This window comes from Mycteria americana, chromosome 9 (genome assembly GCF_035582795.1).
Source record: "Mycteria americana isolate JAX WOST 10 ecotype Jacksonville Zoo and Gardens chromosome 9, USCA_MyAme_1.0, whole genome shotgun sequence".
NCBI classification, from domain to species: Eukaryota; Metazoa; Chordata; class Aves; order Ciconiiformes; family Ciconiidae; genus Mycteria; species Mycteria americana.
In genome coordinates, this window is record NC_134373.1 from 22,504,690 (window position 1) to 22,526,052 (window position 21,363).

At 37.2% G+C, this 21,363-nt stretch overlaps 1 protein-coding gene across 3 annotated transcripts in view; it reads left to right on the forward strand.

Annotated features, from left to right (window-relative positions):
- STK39 (serine/threonine kinase 39) overlaps positions 1-21,363 on the forward strand; it is a 113,177-nt gene that overhangs the window by 71,986 nt on the left and 19,828 nt on the right. For all 3 annotated transcript variants that reach the window (XM_075511961.1, XM_075511959.1, XM_075511960.1), the window contains 2 exons: positions 13,180-13,232; positions 15,155-15,223. In XM_075511961.1, coding sequence (XP_075368076.1) covers positions 13,180-13,232; positions 15,155-15,223 — 122 coding nt within the window. The remainder of the gene's footprint in view (positions 1-13,179; positions 13,233-15,154; positions 15,224-21,363) is intronic.

Consider the following 21,363-nt stretch of genomic DNA (forward strand, 5'->3'; position numbering starts at 1 on the left):
ACCGAGTTGTTACAGTTACAGATTTAGGAAGGTCACTGTCAGAGGGTTTGACTATTTGGATTAATAACAGAGACATTTCATATTAAATTAGGAGACTTGTTAATGGTTAATAGTTAAGAATTGCAAATTATCTGAAGCAATCTAAGATGGTTAAATTAGCTCCTATGACAGGAAGATAATTTACTGACGGTAATTTGGAATGTCCCAGGACCTAATTTAATACAGTTCCTGCGCACTAGATGAATTAAGCCGTGGAAGAACAAAAGGGGCAAATGGAAAATTTTTAGTTGATGCACTGGGATACTTCTGTTACGTTCCTGTGTATCTTATTTAAAATAGCGTGTAGAGAAAATGCTAAGGCAGAATTGTATGTAATGGCACTCTGATGGTGTTATTTACAGATAAGCGTTTGTGCGTGTCTGTATTTCTTACAAAAACATTTTTTCAGCTAATGGTTTCTCACACTTTGAAATTGTGTGTCATTTGATCCCTTCTGAGGAGTATGTCTTCTGGGGAGCTGGACAGACAGATACAATTCAGAATGACAAGTCCAAGGAGTAGCTAGTAGCAGGCAGTTGCCTATGCTGTGCTACAGCAGGAGAGTTGTTAGGACTTAAGTGAAATCTGATTTCCTCTGCGTGCCAGAACATAGATGATGAGATACCACTCATTAGTCTGAGCTGAAGCCGAAGTGCTAATCTTCCTGCTTTTATGTAGGCCTGTTTTTTTGACCTCTTACTTACAAAATTCGTTACATGTAAAGTTACAAAAAAGCGTACTTGGCTGGAGGTACCTAGTAGAGCTACTCTCATCTTGTTAATATTTAAGTTTGAGACATAGATTTTTAGGAGAAAAAAAACAAACCTATAAACAAGCAAACGCCAAAATCTGTTCTGGCTAAAGGTGGAATGAGCTTGATAATTGGCTCAGTACCATAACCCAGAGTTCTTGATTCTCTCTATTTTTTTTTTTCCTTCTAGTTTTTTTGGTATCTTAGAAAACTTACATCATTCCAATCTCTTTTGTAAGAATTGGGGCTGATATGTATCCTTCACCAAGGGCAAGTATTTCTCATCATTCTTGCTATTTAGAATGGCTTCTGTTCTCCAGTGTATTTAATGACAAAATCCACAAACTCCCAGCTGTGTGGTAGATTTACAACTGGAAAGTAACAGAACTTCTCTATAGTCTGGGAGTTGATCCAGTAACAAACACCATAAACAAAACCATTTGTAGAATTCTTGAAGTAAATGTACCTGTGATTACAGTATTGAGCACTGTCCTATATTTTAATTTGCCATCACCTCTAAGGCTTTGCCCTGGGAATCAGGAGGTGTGGGGACATGGTTACTGAACTGAATTTTATTTTCACACATGGAGACTTGATTTAAATAACCTGTTGAATCTTGATTAAATCATGACTGAAATCAGTAAGGAGGAACCCTTGATTAAACTAGTGATTCTAATCCTGTTTTCCGTTTGTACCTCTATTATTTCCTTCAAAGCTTGCTCTTTAAAAATGGTAAATTATGCATTTCTTATTCACCACTTAGGGATGCTTTTATGCCTTGCTGTATTTTTATTGAAAATAAATTAAGCATTTAAAAATTTATTTTAATTATGACCTAAATAATCCTGGATGCAGTTGCTATACCATCACTTATTTACTAGACAACTGGTATATTTGTTTATCAAAACAACTTTTGTATGTAAAATTGATAATTAAGTGAGCCAACGAATCAATATATTGTTTCTGCTTATTAAATTCAGCTTATCAAGAAGATTTGCATGTCTAAATATTTAGATGGCAAGGAATTAAGCATTTAACCTGCATAGCTGTGGTTGTAAATTATGTAGGCAATTGCATTTGGGGATGTTGCTGATACTGAAATTTTAAAATCACTAGAGCTTTTTTGTTCCATTCTGACTTTTTATTGTATTATTTACAAAAAAAAAAGAAAAAAAGAGGGGGAACAAAAAACAACAAAGAAACCCAAACACCACCCCAACCTCCTTTATCTTAAAGGAAATAGTTTAAAGCTTGAGTTGGCCTCAGTGTTAAAAGTAATTTTATTTGTATTATTAATGGCATGTATGTTAATGGTCAACTGTAATGTGGCTTACCTTTTGATAATTCAAAATTTAATTCTAATTAGATATTTTTCTAATAGTTTTAAAGACATGAGAAGCCACACTCTTTCATCCATTGAATGTGGTGACATAGTACATTTAGCGGGGTTGAAACCATTTTAAATAATTTTGTCTGTTTTGGCTGCTTGTTCCCACTTAGTGTTGTGGTTCTCTAGCTTTCCACTTTGCACTGGTAGGGGTGTTTCTGGGACTGTGTTGGGTCACTATAAAGCAGTCAGGTTTTGGTTGGTTTGTGACTTCTGATATTTTTGAGGGGAAGGCAAAATTTTAACTGAACTCATTTCATTGACCCTGTTTTGCTCCACAAAGCAATTGTCATTGCAGCTATAGTGGGGCCAGTGAATGGCCACAAGAGGTGCACTGGGACACAGGTGGGACAAGAACTTAACATATGAGCAGGCTTTGCTGGTGAAGCCTGTTTGGTGTAAAGCTACTTTTGAGAAAGTTTGGCCCATGGCAGGAAAACTAGATTAAACCTTTTGTAGATTTTAAAACAGAGCTTAGACTTTTTGCTATACTTCCCACTCTTCTTGATAAGCTAGTTGGGATCCATGAATTTTAGACGGATGTTATGCAGATTGTCATAATTTTATGGTGGCTCAGATGTCTTTCTGATTTACCTACAAGTCTCCTTTGGTTGTGACAGTAATGTAATGATAGATCATCAGGAGTGAAAAACTCCAAGCCAATGGCATTGAAAGGATGCACACATCCAAGGAGTTTTTGATTCAACATATTTAAAACATTCTTTGCTTTGGATAACGCAAAACGTTTCTCTGAGCCTTTCCTCAAAGCCTGTTTTGTGCACTTGGGGACTTACACGTCTCTATTAAAAAACCCATATTTCTGTAGAACCTGTTGCAAGTCTTTTGTCTTGATTTTATAAATGAAATCACTTTTCTAGAGCTCTGTTCTGAAGTACTCCTGGCAATGATCTGCCTTTCACACTTTCTGATTTAACTGAAATTTTGCTTCAAGGATTTTGGCCATTTTACAACACTGTACTTAGAGAATTTTTCACTGGACTAACAGGTTCTAATCTCTCTTCTTATACACCAGGCATGTAGAAGCATACAAAGTAAGCCTTCGTGTGTTTAATCTGTTGGTTGCTCTGGTATCTTTTATCAGTCAGGCAGATGGTGTACCGCTTCAGTCACACAGCTAATACCGGTTTGACTTCCTTAAACTGTGCACTGATCAATAATGTTTGGTATCAAGCAATACAGAGATCTTTCAGAGATATACTCGGCATGGGTAAGTTAAACTTGGCAAATCCAAGACAGGCAACTATAACCGCCATGTGCTGTAATGTTTAACAAAGTGATCAAATTACATGCATGGCAGTTGTCCTCTCTGTTATTGAAATGCTCCCACTGAATACTTCAGGGTGATTGTTTTTTAACATTATTGATGTCATCTGTACTTAACTCTAGTTCTTTCTAGGAACAAGTCAGTTTTAGATCACTTCTGGTTTTGACCAAGCATTGAGGTTTTGCCACATTAATAAATTCTCAGTATAACTGCGTACTGCCCTTCATTGTATTTCAAGTACTTGTTAAAAATATTGTTGCTTTTCACAAGTTAAGTCTTTACCACTGCTTTTTAAAAAACTTTTGTGCTAATTCAGGAATAATTTTAGGGAAAAAACTTATGATTAATATTGCCCCCTCCGCAGCAACAAAACCGATAGCTGTTTGTCTAAGTTGTCCCCCGGCTGATATATGAGAGCAGGTGGGAAGTGTGAGCCTTAAAAAAAGATGATGCAAGTGAATGCTGCTTTTCACTGCCTGTGCAGAGAAATGGGCCACTGAGAACTGAGGTAAAAAATATATTGTTTGTTCCAGAGTTTGCTGTTTGACTTACCTGAGAATGAATATAACAAGGAAAAAAACTGAAGGGCTTATAATGTTGTTTTCATTTAGCTTCTGGCATTAGCAGCTGCAGAAGGAGAGAACACCCTATTTAAAAGCACGTTTAGGTATAGATATATCTAAAATGTCTGTAGTTCCAACACTTCTGTGTCAAGGAATGAAAACTTGAGGCTGTAAACCAGTGGATGGAGAGGAAGGACTTAATGTTCATGTGTTGCTTCTAAAATGATAAACACAGTTTTGCATACTTGCCTGGTGATACTTGCTTGTATCAGCTAGTTTTCTTGTGTTTCTTCTATCGCACAAATTGTGCATTTTCTTAGTTTTACTATCATATCCCATCCATTTTTACTAGCTTGAAAGCACTCTAGTTTCTTTTAAGTCTTAAGCAACTTGGGACTGGTCAGCTGTGGATAGAACTGTTGAAGTCCTTTCCTGCTGGAGGAGCTGTCGGCTACCCTGGAGCTGTGGACAGTGTTCTTAGCTGATCTAATTGTGACCATAACAATTCACTTGGTAGCTACTTTTTGTAATGTACACTTGCCTTTTCTGTATGGTAGATGGCATACAGATGGTAAATCCTTAACAGGTAACTGCTGTCTCATTCCAACAGCTTAACAGCCAAATGACAGCATTTCATTGTGACATTGGCGGTTTTTCAGTCTTGAAAACATCATTTGGCTGTGTTTTGCCATTAGTATTGCTGCTACCTCTTGAAATACAGTTTTTAACAAGTGTGTTGCATCATTTCAGGGATCTGCTCTTTATCTAAGAACACGTAAAGATTAAATGGTAGTGGCAGTGTTTTGTATATTTAACTTTTGAGTCCTATAACTTGATCTTGAAGCATCATATGCTAAACATATTTCCTTATTCCAGTAATGTATATGGAGCAGGATAAGTTGTAAACCCATAGAGTTTTTTCAGAACCACTGAAGTAAATGGTAAAGTTTTAACGGACTTCAAAGAACTGTATATTTCAGGACTACGTTTTACTAATACAGAGAGACTTTAGTCCCATTCTACTTGGTGGCAATCTAGAAGCAGGACAGACTTCAAACATCTATTTTGCTCCTACCAAAAGTTAACAGAAATGCCCTTCCATTTAATCTAGAATTGACCTGGAGTCATTAAAAATAAGTTGAGAAGAACCATCTCTCTTCACAATGCTGAACAGACATGATCTGCTCTTGATAGTATGGTAATGTGTAATGGAGAGGCCTGGATATTGATTAGTAAATGACAACTGAGCATGGAAGTGTTTGAGAGAAAGATGTTTACATAAACATGTGGTGAATCCTCAGGAGGCTAATGCTTCTTTACAGTAAATGCTGTCTTCTGTTGTGTTTATGTGATCCTACAGGAGCTTTAAAGTTCTGATTCACAAAATTACTTTAATAAACAGACTTCCTGTTGTTACTGTTTTGGTTCTGCTGCGTGCAAGGTTCCATGACTTCAGAAGAAAAAAAAAAGCGGGGTGAGGGGGAAGAAGTGAGCTGTGATTTTTTTTTTTTTTTTTTTTTTTTTTTTTGGTAGGTGTAGGAGAGGGTTCTAGCTTTCCCTGCCCTAGCTGAATGGATAAATTCCCATGGCTGAAGCATAAGAAAATTGCAAGGCAAGGAAAGTGAAGGGACAGAAGATTTAGATACTAGGCCAAACCTCGAATTTGGGACCAATGGATACATTAACTTTCAAAGATTCTTCTCCCACATCCTCTTTGCAATACTGAAAGTACAGTGCCAGTTTGCATTTCACTGTTTTGTGTATATTAACTGTGTTGTGTAAATACAGTTGAAACAAAGTTTTAATTAATCAAAACTGAGATTAGAAACAGGTACTACATATCTTCAGTACAGGCTATTTAATAGACAATACTTAAAAAGGGGTACTGCATCACTTAATCAGGGTTCTCCTTGAATCAAGCTCTATAGCTTGCCGTGAAGTAAATTCCACTGTAAAAAAAAAAAAAAACCAAAAAACACACAAAAAACCCCCTGGTAAATTATTGAAATTATTGCCCACTGAGAAAGTAAACTCAGACTTGTTTTCATGGAGTGGTGCTGTCTCCATCTGTTTCATTGCTACTGTGAGTAGTTTTCTCCATGTATAATACAGGACATTGACTGAAAAATTGTGGAATAAACTAACACTGTAAAAACTAGGTTACAAAGGGAACCATGTTTAACTTGTGCATTATGCCTTAAGTACGTGAAAGTGAGAAATGGGTAATAAGTTATTGTGAGAAGGAAGATGACCTTTTGAATTTGAATAACATTTGGTGTGGCCAAATAACATTTTTCCCTCCAGCATTAGAATAGCATGGAAAAAAATGTAAGCAAAATTTCTTTAAAAAAAACCTACAAACCCTAGTCTTCTGTGGTTTTCCCTCAGTTATATTTCTTGCATTGTACACACAAAGATCTTGCCCCAGAGATGTAGAATGAAAATTGGATGAGTACAGCTCTAGGGTGTACAACCTACCTATCATTCTGATTAGTCCCCTTCATTTTGATATGAACTTCTGCTTTCTCTGCAGTCTAAATGAACAAGTCATTTAAATGCTTCTGTGGTTTTAATTACACCAGCAACTGCAGTGAGGCAATGCAAATACTATACTACTTGCCCTTGTTTCTTAAGCTATGCCGTCTTGTTTTTTCCATTCTAACTTAGTTTGCTTCTGTGGTAGTTTCAATACAGTTCAAATTTTGGAGGGGAGGAACATCTGTGAGACCTACATTTTGTACAAGTGTGATAAATTTAACATTTATTTTCAGTGTGTGTGTTTTGTTAAAGCACACTGACTTAGACTTGGCCAGTGTCACTAGTCCCTGACGGTGGGGGAAATTCTGTTCTGGTGGGAACAGGGCTTGTAGGAGTATGGGGAGGGGCAAGGCTGGTTGGTGAAGGGTGCCATGTGGCACCATGTGTTATGGTGTCATTCGTAATAAAGTTTTTACAGTTTTAACTGAAGACTAATGTATTTCTGGTTCCAGAGAAGAATACGTATTCTGCTGTTGTCTTTTCCACTAGCCAGAGTTGTTAGGGTTTGACAAAACTGGCCATGGACAAAGTTTTCCATTTTAGGGAGTGCACACTTGATGCAGATTTTTTTTTTTTTAACATGTAGATCAGTTCTGTTGCTGAGTTATAACTAGTGAAGATCTGAAAATTGGATGGAAGAAATAAGTGCTCTGCTGACTTTCTTCTGAGAATGCTTTCTTGCTTATGATTTGGTTAATTGGACCATGGCCCTCCTCAATGCTGGTCAGGCCTTGAAAGTGCAGGGAGAGTCCCTTTTACCAGGTGACCTGTTCTTTACAAATAATGCAGGTGCTGTGGCCTCTTAACTACCTGCCCACATGGGCAAACCAAGGACCCTTGCCTGGGCAGAGCGTGTATTTTGTTGACCATACCATAAAGCATAGCTTTTGGGTTTTCATTGTTTTGGTTTTTTTTTTTTTTTTTTTGAATGTTTTCACTTAGTTCTCCTTGACTAGTAATGTCCTTCATGTTCAACTGGTGCTCAGGAAAAAGAGGATGACAGAAGAAAGATACATATATATATATATATATATATATATATATATATACATCTTCCTTCTTATGTCTATATATATCTATATAAAGATATATAGAGAGATGGATATAGATATATATCTCCTCTTTCATCTATTAAAAAATATATATTTTTTTATTGCAATCAAAAAAAATGGTTGTAAACCACATGTGATGATTGAGTAGCTGAAGTCTGAAAATTCAGCAAGCGATGCACAGACAAAACCTGTGTGTTCTTACATGCATGCGCGCATCCTTCTTTTGGCTTACCTTATTTGAGAATTTTTTTCTTATTTTGGGAAGGAAGCATATACAGTTACTTAGCTATGGTAAGATGTGTCTTATCCAGGAATACAGACTCTCCCTAAGGGCTATATGGAAAATGCTGAAACTTGTGGGAAATAGAAGCTGATGTTTCAGATAACTCTGCGTAAGATGTGGTGGATAAATCTGTGGGGAAAAAAAAAGTAGTAGTAACAAAGAGTGAAGATCTGCTGCTTGATACATAATCAAGCTATCCCAGTATGATTTAGACCTTAAGTTTAATTCCAAGACATCTAATTTTCTTGAATCTCACTTACATGATAGACGTTCTGCGTTTAAGGACAAAAGAAATGATGACATTTAATGTCTCCAATTTACAGTTGCATCATTACGCAAACATGATTTCCTATTTTAATTCAACAATGTAGATCTTTTATCAAGCATGTGGAACATAGTTAATTGACTATAGCAGGAATTATGCTATCATTAGGTAATTATTTGAAAGGCTTTGTCTTTAAATGCGAATACCTGAAATATCTTTCATGTCTTGGGATTTTCTCAGTAGAACCACGTCAATCTGAACAGCTGCATAATTTGTTTATTCTCTAATCCTGATTTTTGTAAATATCGGCATTGTTCTGCAAATAATTTCCTTCAAAACAGAGCATCTTTATTTCATATCCTAATGACAGGATGGTCTGAGTTCACGGGTGAGGGGCTAAGTGATGAAGTTGGCCCATGTGCTTTTTCTGGTTCTTTGAGGAAGTGTTATTCCTTAGAAAATCAGATCTAGCAATCTGAGTGTGCACATCAAGTGGTCTGGATGAAAACAAAATAATAATGAAGAGTTGCAAAATATGTTTTCATGAAGTGTAAAGTTTTAAATTCTGAAATTACTTTGCAGGAAAGGTGGCTGCCAAAATGCCTTAGCGTGGCGTGCTTTGGTGTCACCCTTATTCAAAGCAGTTCTGTGGAATTCCTTCTGTTGGAGGTGACTGCATAATGAAAAGCAACCTGCAGGAAATTAATAAACTGCAGTGTGCTAAAATGCACAAAATTTACTACTTTTTAAAAGAGATGGGCTGTTTTTATCCATGATAATCAAGGTATATTAGTCTTTAATGGCACAGAGCAAGAAGAAAATAAGAGATTTTATAAGAGATGGCAAAAAGGTCTGAGTTTGCATTTTAAAGTAGAAATAACTTTTTCACAAACGCATTAGAGAAACTAGGGACCATTAAGAAATGATGAAGATAAAATTATTAATCACAAAGATACTAAGTGCCTTTCTTCAAATCCTATTTCTATTTAGCAGAAATAAAGTCTGTGTGCTGCTGCATGATAAGAGTGTAATAGATGTAAGTAAAAAAGAGAACGCCAGTGGAACAAATGAAACGCTGCTTGGAAACTCTGCCTCCAGATAAATCAACAAGTCCAAACAGTTGTCACCAAAGTGTATCAAGGGAACTAGCAAACTAATTTGCAGTAACAGTGACACTAACTAGAACCAGAGAAGTGTCTGAAGACTGGAGAAGAGTATGAACAGCTTTTAGTGGAGAAGTCGAGTGCATCTTCTATTTGGGGGAATATGTAATGCCATAAATAATTTATGGAAATCAATAAATGTCTGGAAATAATGGAACCATAAGCAAAAGCACTTACAGGCTTCTGGCAAATTAATCTTGCCAAACTTCGTTTTGATTTCCTGAATAGTAGAATCATAGAATAAAGTCATAGAATCATTTAGGTTGGAAAAGACCTTTAAGATCATAAAGTCCAACCATTAACTTAGCACTGCCAAGTTCACCACTACACCATGTCCCTAAGTGCTGTATCTACACGTCTTTTAAATACCCCCAGGGATGGGGACTCAACCACTTCCCTGGGCAACCTGTTCCAGTGCTTGACAACCCTTTCGGTGAAGAAATTGTTCCTAATATCCAGTCTAAACCTCCCCTGGCACAACTTGAGGCCATTTTCTCTTGTCCTATGGCTTCTTAGTTGGGAGAAGAGACTGAGACCCACCTCACTACAGCCTCCTTTCATGTGGATGTAGAGAATGGTAAGGCCTCCCCTAAGCCTCCTTTTCTCCAGCCTAAACAAGCCCAGTTCCCTCAGCTGCTCCTCATAAGGCTTGTTCTCCAGACTCTTCACCACCTTCATTGCCCTTCTCTGGACACGCTCCAGCACCTCAATGTCTCTCTTGTAGCGAGGGGCCCAAAACTGAACACAGTATTCGAGGTGTGGCCTCACTGGTGCCGAGTACAGGGGCATGATCACTTCCCTAGTCCTGCTGGCCACACTATTTTTGATACAAGCCAGGATGCTGTTGGCCTTCTTGGCCACCTGGGCATGCTGCTGGCTCATACTCAGCTGGCTGTCAACCAACACTCCCAGGTCCTTTTCTGCCAGGCAGCTTTCCAGCCACTCTTCCCCAAGCCTGTAGCGTTGCATGGGGTGGTTGTGGCCCAAGTGCAGGACCTGGCACTTGGTCTTGTTGAACCTCATACAGTTGGCCTCGGCCCATCGATCTAGCCTGTCCAGGTCCCTCTGCAGAGCCTTCCTACCCTCAAGGAGATCAACACTCCCGCACAACTTGGTGTCATCTGCAAACTTACTGAGGGTGCACTCCATCCCCTCATCCAGATCATTGATAAAGATATTAAACAGAACTGGCCCCAGTACTGAGCCCTGGGGAACACCTCATACAGTTGGCCTCAGCCCATCGATCTAGCCTGTCCAGGTCCCTCTGCAGAGCCTTCCTACCCTCAAGGAGATCAACACTCCCACACAACTTGGTGTCATCTGCAAACTTACTGAGGGTGCACTCCATCCCCTCATCCAGATCATTGATAAAGATATTAAACAGAACTGGCCCCAGTACTGAGCCCTGGGGAACACCACTTGTGACCGGCCACAAACTGGAGTAAACTCCATTCACCACCACTCTTTGGGCCCAGCCATCCAGCCAATTCTTCACCCAGTGAAGAGTAGGTGGTAGTAGTGTATCATTAAAGAGAAAGCAGCAGTGTCCTAACTTCAAAATAGTTCAGAGTGTAACAATTCCAGATAGCGAAGTTGGGTGGCTGAATACATATCAACGTTCCCTGAATTTTCACCTTTGCTTAAATAAACAGATTTGACTCATTAACTTTCTATTTGGGACATTCTGCAGTTTGGAGACAAAGTAAAATATGCCCAGTTTGCACCCTGCTCGAGGAAAGAGTCTGTTTCAGGAGCAGCTGGTCTTTCACTTAGCTGTATCAGTCTGTTAGAAAGCTGGTAATTTTCATGAGAGTTCATAATTGCTCAGTGCCTTTTTATATGGTGGATGTTCTACTTATGGAAGGTCTGTGGAAAGATACAACCTGAGAGCATAAGGTATTAGTTTCTAGATACAACTGTAAGAGTGCAAAATCTACAGAATTACTTCTCAGTTGGTTTTAGTGTTTGACTTTGTGGAAGAAGATATGCAGGCAGGAGCAATTCAGTATAGGTGCCAATAAGAAGCAAAACTTTCTGATTTACTTCTGCAAAAGTGTGAGATAAAGTTTTTATTCCCTTGATTTGCTTCTTCAAAAGTGTGTGCAGGAAACGAGTATCTAAATCTGAGTTGCATCCCACATTCAGTCAAAACATATTTTATTTAAGAAGAATGCTAAATTTCTGTGCAACTTCCATTTTTTGGAAAGCGGCAGCTTTAACAAGCTTATTAGATATAATAAATTTCAGCAAAGGGAAGTGGGTTGTTGAAAGGGAACTAGGGAACTCAGAGATGGGTCATATGTTGGTTTGGTTTTTGTTTTTTAGTTGGTTTTTTTTTTTTTTTTTTTTTTTAATAAAAAAAACAGAAAGCCATCCAGGTTTTTCTAGGAGCCGGGGGGGGGGGAGAACAGAGATTCATACTCATTCTCTGTTGAATACAAATAGATAGTGTAATATTCCATACAAGGGCAGTAGATTTCTACCACAGAAGTAAATGAGCCTTGTAAATCTATACCTGCTAGCTGCATTATCTTCAACTTTTGCTAGTGATCTTAAACTCCCATAGTTTTTTATTCAGAGTAGAGTTTTGGGAACCTGAAACTCCTTCAGCTTTGAAGCGTTCAGTATATTCAGTCAATGAGTACTTTTCATTTTAAGCACTGCATGTGGCATACTTACTTTTCAGGGTTTGCTATCTTGCTTTTGTCTGTGTTGCCAATCATTTTGGGTTTTGTGTTCCTGGATGTTGCTGGTTTTTGACTCTGTAATATTTTTATAAGTATTTAGCAAGTGATAATAGCTGTAAGTCACAGCTGAGTATGCCTGCCTATTGGATTTAGTTTTCCCACAGCAAGACTTCATGGCCTGGTACGCTGAAATATGAGCTTGCATACAGTTTCCTTGCTGAGGAGAAGAATAATGGACTGCAAAACACATTCTGTTCCTATTAGCTTTTCAAGTGGATTGAGCTATTCATTGGAAAAAGAGTGTGCTACAGCAATTAAGTTCATCCCTATGCTCAGTTGGCTTGCCATTTCCAAAAATGAGATGGACGTCTATTTTGCGAAGAGGCTAATGTTTTATTGATGGTAGAAATTATTAACTAAAACTGAAGCTGGAAACGTGCAAAGAATGGTTATTTGGAGCACAGTATGAGACTAAAGGAATTCTTTAACGTAGGTATTAAGTCCCTTATGACTGTGTCATACACTGAACTGATTAAAGCACTCTTTGTGGCAAATGGAAAGGCAGAAAACCTTTGGCTTTCACGGTCTGCTGCTTATTTTAGCGTGGATAGAACCTCAATGCTGAGACAATGGTGGTCAGTGAAAGAAGTTACTCATTTCATAACAGCTGTATAAACACTGCATCAAACAGTGCTTTTCAGCATTTAACATTTGCTAGATACTTTGTCTCTTAAACAAGCATCTCTGTATACACGTGATCTCAGATAGGGAGCTTTAAGTCCAAGTGAATATTTTGTTACTCTTGGAGGAGAAGGGGTAATACATACTATCCAGACTATGTTGAACTAGTAGAGTCAGTACCGCAGAGTGTCTTTTGAAGATAGAAAGGAAAATATTTATTGGAGGACCTAATTTTATCCTTTAGGTTACCGAAGGCATTTTTCAGCTTAAGCATATCTTTCTGTTAGTTTTTCCCAAAATACTGCCTGAAAATGCAGTGGAGTCTTTCCAGTCTAGGTGCTTTGGGAGAGCAGTGTTGTTCAAGTTAAGGAAATTCACGCTACAAAAATTCAGTCATCAATGCCATCGGTATTCTTTGGGTGTAGGAACTGAATAGTTGTTCTGTTCTTCATTACATTTTAACGTATACACTGAATGTTTTTCAGGAACTCCAGGAAAGAACTTAATGACATACGGTTTGAGTTTACTCCAGGCAGAGGTAAGGCGCCTTCAATTGAATTACACTCTTATTGCTTAAAAAGGTATTTCAGAAATTGATTACTGCTTATGGTTAATACAAACTACTTCTCTGGAATGTTTCCTACTGTTCAGAGCTTTATATTGAACTTCACTTGAACAAGAATAGCAGATGTATGTAAATTCTAGTGGCAAGGTTGCATAATATATAGTATATATTAGAAGACTTGATCCACAGTATGCTTTATCAATTTCATGTCTTATTGAAACAATCTAGCACTATGTAAGATCTTGCATAGCAATATTTACAGCTTTGGAATTTCTATTTTCACATTTGGAAAACATCATAGGAAACAGAATACAGTAGCTGTAAAGGTGTATGTGGTGATGGTGGTAATATTTGAGTTCCTTTCCCCTTTGTAATAAAAGAAGTTCTGTTAACAAGTTTGAAGTACACACCATTTTTCAAATGCTGTCTTCAGCTAGAAGTTGAGTTGCATCTCTAGCTTTGATATCATCACCAGAAAGAAATTTTGGCATTGAAACTTTAAACTCTACTGCATGCTTGTAGAACTGTGTTGACTTTCCAGTGCTAAGAGTTGTAAGAACTTGTAAAACTTACTTTTGTTTGAAGAAAACAAAGTATTACTGGGATAAAATGCACAGGAAGCTGATATGTTGAGTAAGAAGGCATCGTCCTTGTTACATAGCAAGCCTTTGAACTATGAACACATTTTGTATTTCTCAGAAGTCAGTATTCACTATATTTAGAATAGCCTTCAAAGAGCTTCCACCTAAAAATGAATCCAGATTGGAAAAGGTGTCTCTTTTCCTGTAAATCATAGTATGTTTCATGTGCAGTAGTTCTGTGCATGGATATACTCTCTGTTGTCTACCTGCATTTCTCATTGATTTTGGCAATGGGTAATAACAAAAGAGACTTCTTACTTAATTGGGCACAGAGTATCCTGGTTTAGTCACTTGTCAAAAGAATTACTTAAATACTCTCTAAGCAGTTACATAAGCAATTCAAGAATTCTTACTTGGTCAAAAAATAGAGGATATGGCATAGTAAAGTACACCAGGACTGTTCCTAGCAGTCAGTCACTGAGGCAGCCAGAAGGCAGCTATGATTCTCATCTCTCCAGAGCTCTCCAGAAATTGTAGCTAGCTCAGCTATATAGTTTTTCACCTGTGTGTGTTTCTTGAGGAAATGATGCAACACGTAATTGCCTCAAAGCATGCACTCTATGCAGATATTTAGTGTTGAGGCCATATTACAGTTGAGACTTAGCTGGAATTTAGGCTTGTTCCTGCTGTTTCCTGCTAGTTACCTCTAAGCCTTCTAAAGTCTTCATCCAGGAGCAAGTACTAGTCACAGGGACTTAGAAATTAAGCCACTTGGGTGCAGCAATTGATGCAAAATCGATCCAAAGCTCTGAATTTCCTGGGTCACAGTACTTAAAAGCTATTTTAAGCCTAAAGCTTAAAATAATGACTGTTCATGTAACTCCTTTGCCCCACTGGTAACAAACAAGAAAGCATATATAGCACGTCTCTATCTAGATATGCAGAACAATGGAGGAGATAAAGAAAACAGTGAAAACACCACCAAAACATAGTTTATTTTCTTGGTTGTGAAGATACTGAACTTGTAAACTGTGTAGGAGTGCGTAGTTAGATAACAGAGGAGAAATGCTAGTGGCCAGGAAAGGTCTGTAGGGGGTTTGAAATGAATCAAATCATCACCTCATGTGATTTGCTGTGCAGAGGCTGATAAGATAATTATCTTTTTTCCTCCTAATTAAAGATAATTTTTAATTCAACCCTGCCTCCACGGGTGTTTTGGAACTAAAATATATTTTTGTTAAATTGCATTGGATGACTGATAGTTTTTGTTGGTTTTGTGGGCTCTCATACTTATTCATTTCACCTTTTGGACAGACACAGCAGATGGCGTTTCTCAGGAGCTGTTCTCTGCAGGCCTGGTTGATGGCCATGATGTAGTTATAGGTAAATTACATTTTTGTTTGCAATTATGCTCTTGTGACAAGTTTGTGTTAAATGGATGTGAAAAATGTTATCTCTAATGCTGGTTTTCAAAAAATCCTTTTTGTCCTAATTTTGCTTTCATGTATGCATAGTGCAGTCAACAAGCCAATTTTGATACCAGTCCAAGGATTGTTTTTGGAAGTCAGAACTCTTTAGTGGCTTGAGAGGGATGATATAATATAGATCTCCTGCAGGTTTATTTACAATTCAATGATTGATCATTTTTGTACTAACTTAATTTTTTTTTGTCTAACAATGAAATGATTTCGCAAAGAGTGCTTTGGCAGCTCTGAAATTAGTAAGTATTCTGCTTGGGTTCATGGAAGTAGAAGCAAGCCAGAGTTCAGGATCTATGGAAATTGCACCTAGAGATACTATTTCTATGGTAAAAAAAAAAGGATAACCAGAAATGTTTTCTGGCTGCTGAGAAGAAAGATACTTCTCTATTTTTCTATTCTGTGCTTCAGTAATTTTTTAATTTTTTTTTTTTTTTAAATGAAATTCAGTGCCTGGCAAAGATGATTAATTTGGAAGTGCTTATTTCCCTGCAGTTTCTCCTCTTCTTCTGGTTGCTCAAGACAGGTAGATATATAGTTACCAAAATCAGAGGGGGGCTAGTAGATGCTAAATGTGTGCATACTGAATTGGGGAATACTAGCAAATCAATCTTTGTGTTGTGATCAAAGAAGTTCATGTCAGTTGGTTCAGATATCATTACCAAACTCCTCAATGATATGGACAGTGTTTTACAAATCTGTAAGTTCATGTGACTTGCCTGGAAGATTATCTAAATACATTTAGATACATGTAGCTAAAATATTTCAGAGAGAAGCCAATATTTTTTGCTTTTCTATGTTCAGAATACAGGTTGATTCTAGCTGATCTAAGAAACAAAAGCCCTACCTATGCTTTTGTTTTAATTTCTAAAGAAAAAGTATTTAGAGGAGGTTTGCAGATGATACAGGCTAGCAGGCACTCTTCTCCTAACTCAGTTCTACTGTGCTGTTACTATAAGGGTTCAGGGGAGAGAGGTAGCTTGGCCTTTGTTGCCTTTTAAACATCCAGTATGAAAAATGTCATTACCATACTGCTGCTGATGTTTTTGTTAGAATTTTCATTGCCACAAGATACCTTACTTCAGTTAGAAATAATAAATTAATTTTTTTTTTCTGGCTAAGAGAAGAATTGTTACCTGTTAGCTATCCCACCTGCCTAGGCAGTCAGCTGGCACACTGTTGCACAGAAGTCAGGGTCACAGCTGGCGATGCTGCAGTGCAAGTCCTGTGGGATCCAGTGAGAACCTTTTTCCCTTCTTCGCTCTTCCCTTTTCCCTTTGCTGCAAAGTTCTCTTCCAGTGCACAGTGCCAGTACTTCTATAGAAATGGCACCATGAATGGGTTTTGTTGTCATCTTTCAGGGGGAGTGATGGGGGAAAGGCAAATGAAGATAGATATCCCTCATGGCTTTAGTGATGGGACTTTGGTCCTTGAAGAAGCACGAATATTTAAATAAGTAAGATTTCCCTAGCAGGCTTGGTTAGAGACACTGTCTAGTTAATAATAAAAGTTTATTTCCTTGCTTAGTTCCTGCTTTGAATTGTATCAGACTTTGATTTTTAGCACTATGATGATGGTCCTTTCTGTTCTTTCCTGTTTACCTTTTTATTGTGGTATTAAAAAAAAAGTAAGGAAATAAATTTTCTTGTATATAATGAAAGCATTCAACTTTAATTTCATTTCATTAACTATAATCAGTTTATATGTTCATTTTTCTGTGATGTTTTAACTTACCTCAAGTTCCACAGGCACAAATTCTTGCATGACTTTGTACTATAATTTTCACTTGTGTCTGCTTCACCCATGAAGTTGTTCAAGTTTTCCAATATGTTTGGACATAGTTACCTTCCTTGAAAATTACTTTAGATTTCATGTTTTACTGAAAGACAAGTTCTGCTAAATGCGATTTTATTTTTAATTAAAAAAAATTAAAGTTGGACTTAAGTTAGAATATGTTTGTGATTTGCTTTGGGAAAACTGGCTACATGTTGTATGGGCATGGAATAAAACAACTTGCATGCAAGCAGGTTATTGCAAATTTCAGAATTTCATTGTAGCAGTGCAGTCCTAATAAATATTTCAGTCCCTTAGTTTGAAGCAATAGCTCATATAAGAGAGCAGATGGTGCTAAAAATGTAAATCTGCTTACAAAACTAATTTTCTGTGTAAAATAATTTTGCCACCTTGTTCACTTGAAATTAAAAGGTTTAAAATCTTCCTGTATAGGAAGAGGGGAATAGCATAGAAGAGCTTGGTTGACCTTCTTCACTGGAAGAACTGATTCCACTAGCTTCCAGATTGAAAGCAGCTGATAAATTACCTTTCACTTTTCAGCTGAAGCATGCAGAAATTCAGCCTCTATAACATGAATGAATATGAAGTTCTGAGGTAGTCTCACAAAAGTTGTTCCTGTAGTTTCTTTTAATGGATGTTGGAACGTGTAGAGGCTGGGAGAAAAAAGAAAGGTGAAAATACCTGTGCCTATGTGGAACTCAACAGTTTGTTGGCGTAACAGCTGATTTTCTGAAAGGACACTTGAATAGGAGTCAGCAAATGCTGTTGTGGAAAATATGGCTATGGGGTACGTGGGCTGAAGCTGTTAGTGGGGACCAGCTGACATGTAAGTTCTATAGAATTTGCTGCTAAGCATCAACACGCTTCACCTTTTGAGTCTTACTGGATTTGCTTCACTTAACACAGGCTTCCCGGGAAGATTTCCATTCTGATAAGCAGTAAGTTCAGCTACCTGTTCTGCAGAGAAGCAAAAATCCCATCTTGCATGTTCAGTTCTGGCTACGATTGACTGGTTTCTGTTCTTATTGACAGTAGTATTATTCCACAGGAGGTCCCTAGATCAAGGGAATCAGTGCAGAGAACTTTGTTTAAAAGCAGACTAGAGTTTGTGTTTGCAGAGGGGAATAAGTCTTGGAGCTTATATGTAGGCATTGGCATCTATCTGATGAGGTATTTTTATGCAATACCGAAATAGCTATGTTAAATCATATGAAAGATCTGAAATATTTTCAAAACAGATTTTGAGATTAAATATGTCTCTCTGTGTATATGCAATATATGTATATTAGCTAGTAAACATTCATCTAGTAATGCTTTATTATATTTTTGATACCATAAAGGAAACTCAAATCATATCAAGTCATTTCTGTTGAAAATCACATAGTTGCAATCCTACTTCACTGGTGTATACAATGTGCATGTAATTTCAGCGAAGCCTTAGGCTATACTTAGTCTTCCAGAGACCTTGCCTAAATTTCAGAACCTAAAGGTGTCTTTACAGTTATTAAATTGCAGTATATATTAAAAAAATTACTTCCCTTCCTGAATACTGCTTAAATAAAAGCCTTGGTATCCATGCCATCAAGAAATGTACAGTTGCCCTTTACTATCTATATTAATGTACCTTTATTTTAGGTATTTTTGTCAAAAAGTATCTGTGAATACCTTAAGCATCATGGAAGATGTACCTTCACTTTTAAATACACCAGACATTAACTACTGGTAAATGGATATCTGTCTTTCGTGTTGGAGCCAGACCCAGGTATCCCCTTAGTAACCAGAGGAACAGCTTTTAGTCAGTCAAAACAAAAGCTTTCTGCCTAATGTGTTTAGAAGAACCAGCTGAAAACCCAATAGATCATATTTTGAAATGAGAGCGTATTTTGACAGTAGCAAGCTTTTTCATCAACATCTTGTATATTTTCTTATAAGTGTGAATACAATAGATGCCATAATAGTTTGACTAAGGGTTTTGGGATTGTTGGATTTGTTTTGGGGGGGGAGGGGGCGGAATAGCCTTTTTATTTGGTGCAGTTACTGTGGTAAGTAGACAGGACTTAAATTGGCATCTAGAATAAAAAAAAAAATCATGGTTGTGGATGAGTTATTTGGCCATGAGTGCAGAGAACATGTGTCTGACCAAATCCAGGATGACATTATTTCAAGGGAAGTTAAACAGCAAGTAATATGTATGTTTCCCAATTAATCACAGTATTAAAGCATTTGAAATTGAAGCAGCTGTCTTACAGTGTCATGTCTGGTGATGCTGAAGGTACTTTCATGCTAAAATGGAAAGATGAAAAAGCAGAAGCCCAGTTTGTTAGAATGCTGTCTGTAACAACATCTTGACTCATAGTGGCACTGATAATCCAAGTCATAGAAAAGCCACAGAGTTACACAGTGAATATCCGTTTGCTTTCCTTGGTTTTGCTCTGCATTTGTTTATACCTGGTTTACTTTGCTATCTTGTTAGGTTAATCATGTTTGAACTGAATGAAGTAATGCCTTTTGTTCAGCTAGTTCCGGCTTATCATCTTACTGTAATCAGAAAATGGGGTAGTGCTGCACGAGTAGAAAACATATTGCATTAATTTATGTCCTCAAAAAGCAGTAATGTTGCTATGGGTAGGTGACTTGGATAGCACTACCATTTGAAGGCAGCATAGGTTTGTCATTTAATATCAGTAAGGTTTTGAGATGCACTGATTTTTGTAATCTTTGAGGGAATTTGTTAGAAGTTTTGGTCTTTTCTTGTGTCTCTTTATTCTTGTGGTTCAAACTGAGTGAAATAACTGAATTTTTAGTTAAGTGTATCATGTTTTTGTATGTTCCAAAGCTCAGTGTACCCATAAACTTTCTAATGAGAAAATGCCTTTATAGACCCTAACAATTAATTTCAAACAATAGACTAAATACTTTGTGTTTACCTTTTAATGTATTAGCCAGAAAGAAAACTTAAAGATTTAATGAAAAACTGACTGTATTTTAAGGCATTTTGTAGAAACTCTTGTGCCTTCAATGTGCGCACATAACTCCGTATCTCTTTAGCAAGATATGCACATGCATTACAGATAAACCCTGGGGATTTTAGAGATATTCTATCTAAGGACTTAAATATTTCAACACATCTGGCTCATTTAGAGCTAATGCATTGAAGGGTGACTCATAATGACTAGACTGCCGGGAGTTCTGGAAGCTTGAGGTACACCCGCAGGTAATCAAGCTTTGCATCTAATTGCGCCTTCAAAGTTATTTTAGCTATATGTGTTGTACGTAAAAGGTGCACTTGAGAAAGTATATTGTGTGAAACTGGCTGGTTTCATGCAAGTTCCCACCTTGCTGAATTTTCAGTGTGGTGGAAACTTAGAAGTTCAAGGTGAAAAAAACCAATATTGTGTTAGGTGAATAATCACTGCTGCTGTAATGGTGGTTGTGGCAGAACTATAAATATGTGATGTAAGAAATTCTCCAAGTGTGCAAATTATTCTCTACACTTACGTGAATATTCATGTATCATAGTAAATGTGCTTATCTTACAGCCATGATCAAGTGAATAATAATTTGTAGTTAATTTAAGAAAAAAAAAAGGTGGAATTGTCAGTTGCCTTCAAAGAAAGTTCCTTTTTTCAGCATGCAGTCCACCAGTTCCTACTTAACTGTGTAAATGAGGAACAAATCCATCTGTTTTAGTGGGATTAGTTTGGGTTTTGCCTGATACAGTAGGTGATAAACTCTTAGGCCTGAAGTGTGTTCCCTGCCCTCATAGGTCTGAATTGTAGTTTTGAGGTCTTTCTTTTCTAGTTTAAAAAAAAAAGAAAAAAAACCCCACAAACCCCAAAAAACCCCAAAACAAAAAAGAACCCTGTAAATTTGAATCAGAAATTGCAAAGACAGCAATGTAAGTAATGTTCCTCTTTTCAATAGTAATTTAGTTGCTGTTATTTGTTTCCTTGGCATTCACTTCTCTGCAAGTGGTTAGTATGTCAAAATAAGGATTTATTGAGGTTCTTCAAACTAGAGGTAGTCTATAGCAGAACCTAACTCCTGCACATCAGGGCGTCTTTTCTAAATATATTTTTCCTTGTTTCAAGTTTCAGATAGAAAGTATTGAAGTAGCCTGGCTGCTATTTCATCATCTTAATAGTTTTGTCAGAACAATATCTATAATTCATAGCAGAACTCGGGACAGGAAGAGTTGTGAAGATACGATGGGGAAAGGAGATTACCAAGTGATAATATGCATAGCAGAAT